We start from the raw sequence: 2,392 nt of genomic DNA, 5'->3' as shown, positions 1-2,392 counted from the left end.
ATGGTTTCTAGCAGCCCAGATAAACCAGGCAATGATAAAGGGGTTAGGTCCCATCTTCAAATCATGCCAACCCCTCCAGCAGGTTAATAGGTTGTTTTACTCCAGATAGATTGTACTTATGTGTAATTGTGTTATCAGGGACTTCGAGACTTTCTGGGAAAAATGGCAGGTAAAGAAAAGGTGGCCAACTGACTCCACATAACGTATAAATTAAAAGTTTATATAAAATTGAAAATAATGTTGTGCAATCCTGAAGGCAAACAGTGAAGGTATTCATTCATGCACAAACAACACATGGAAGGGCCTCTCAGACCATTTAGTTTAAGGATGTTATATGTTGTTAGCAAACGGTTGAAAAATCTACAACATAAGAAGGACATGGAAGGTGTTAGGAACTTGTTCCACAAGCATTCTCCCTAGGGCTCCTCATCCCATTGATACAGCTTTCCATAAATAGTTTTGGTCAGGCTTTGATTGGAGCAAGCAGATAAAACTATTTTGTCTTTTCTACTCCTGTCAAAAGGTATCTTGGTGATTTTTGTGACTGAGTTCTCGTTGAGGAAGGTCTTAAGCATTTCAGTTGACCAGGAGTTCTCCTCCCGACAGTCCTTGACCATTAGATCAATATTAGGAGTCTCGTTTAAAGGATCTAGTAAGGCAATCAAAGCACTCGTACAAATCTAAGCATTGGAATCACCAAAGAATCCATATCATACAATTTGAGAACACCTAAGATTTTTAGTCTTCCTTATCTATGGTACATGCTTAACTCTAGCTAATAAAATAATCACAATGTCATGTTCAGTTGTCTTTATAGATTTGAACCTCTAATTTTGATATAACTTGTTTACTGTGTGTAAACGAAAACCACTAGGACTTGGCTCATTAGTGAAAAAAAAAAAATCTAAAATAGAACATATTTTTCCTAAAGAAGTTGAGTATATAATCATCTTCTCTTCGAACCTATGTTCATTACTCACCAAAAGGTTATCGAAAATATCAAGACCAATCTGCAGAGACCCTTGCATCTTCTAATTTCACTTCTTTGTGATTATCATTTGCAACAATTGCTCTTCTCTTCAAAGCGTGACAATCCCTCTTTGCACTTGTTTTTCTTACAATAAAATCAAATATCATCCATGGAGTTGTTATGAAATTTACCTTTGCTAGATTAGCGAGATGGGACCTATGCTTATAAGATTTTCTCTTGACATGCAATAAGCTTTTAGATGGCTTATCATATCCCTCAAGCAAATGAATCAACTTCTTTGAAAGAAGTAGTTATTGACATTCTCTAAACTTAGTATAAGACTTCCATATAGAATGGCATCCAAAAAGTGCTTGTAAATAGGTAATGAGCACAATAAGAGTAAAACTTGTTCCGTCAGTAATAATAGATATTCCCCAAATCTCAAATGATAGAATAAAACTCATTTAGATATGATTTAATTCTTGTGTCATCTTGCATAAGAAGTTTATGAAGTCTTAATTTTAGAAAAAAGTTTGTTGAAGATATTTTAGTCAAGTACATAGACTTCAATTTGAGTAAAAAATTTTTGCAACTATATTCTCAAAGGTCAAGGCCTCTGTAAAGATCTCGTTTGTCAAACATAATTAAATAATTGTGAACGACTTCACATCATCTTCATCTTATGTTCTTCACTTACTATTTTAAGCATCTTTGTATGCTACATGCGAGCAATTGCCTAGTCCTTATTCGATCAAAACCCACTCTTGGTTCTTTAAATCCCAAAAGCTCTTTTGAGCTATCAAACTTTTGAATCTTGAACTTTGTTATCGTTATATTCCTCTAAACCATCAAACTGATAAATAGTGTTCGAAAAAAAGTACACTTAAGTTTATGTTATAAAGTGTCAATTTAGAAGCAAGTACAATGAAATACAAAGTAACTATAAAAGATATTAAATACTTGCCTATATTCTCAAAGTATGGAAGATGATTCAATCCACTAATGACAAAGCCATAATTATAGTGTACCGATAAAAGGGCACTCACAATCTTTTCCGCAAAACTCAAGTCCAAACTTGTTCAGTCAAGAAAATTTTGAAGCCCAAGTCTCTAAAAATATATACGAGAGAATAATATAGGATTAAATTACAAGTCTTCTTTATTTTTTTTATTTTTTATTTGTATTTTTTTATTTTTTATTCTTTTTTAACTAAAAAAAATTACAAAGCGCAATGGAAAACACAGGTTTATTTTTACTTTAAAATGTAAAACATGGAGCGACACTTTTATAAATTAAAATACCAATTGGTTTTATAATATTATTAATGCTAAACACATCATTAATATTACATAACGTATAAATTGAAAGTTGATGTAAAATTGAAAAGAATGTTGTGCAATCCTGAAGGCAAACAGTGAAGGT

General features: G+C 32.3%; 1 protein-coding gene across 1 annotated transcript in view; it reads left to right on the top strand.

The window, feature by feature from the left end:
• The window catches only part of LOC110026725 (kinesin-like protein KIN-13A), a 52,704-nt gene continuing 50,312 nt past the window's right edge, over positions 1-2,392 (top strand). Inside the window, exons 1-2 of the mRNA XM_020727804.1 lie at positions 1-82; positions 139-169. Of these exons, the coding sequence (XP_020583463.1) occupies positions 1-82; positions 139-169 (113 nt within the window). The remainder of the gene's footprint in view (positions 83-138; positions 170-2,392) is intronic.

This window comes from Phalaenopsis equestris, unplaced genomic scaffold (assembly GCF_001263595.1).
Source record: "Phalaenopsis equestris unplaced genomic scaffold, ASM126359v1 Scaffold000399, whole genome shotgun sequence".
Classification (NCBI taxonomy): Eukaryota; Viridiplantae; Streptophyta; class Magnoliopsida; order Asparagales; family Orchidaceae; genus Phalaenopsis; species Phalaenopsis equestris.
The sequence above is the reverse complement of the archived record's forward strand: the minus strand, read 5'-3'. Positions and strand labels throughout refer to the sequence as shown.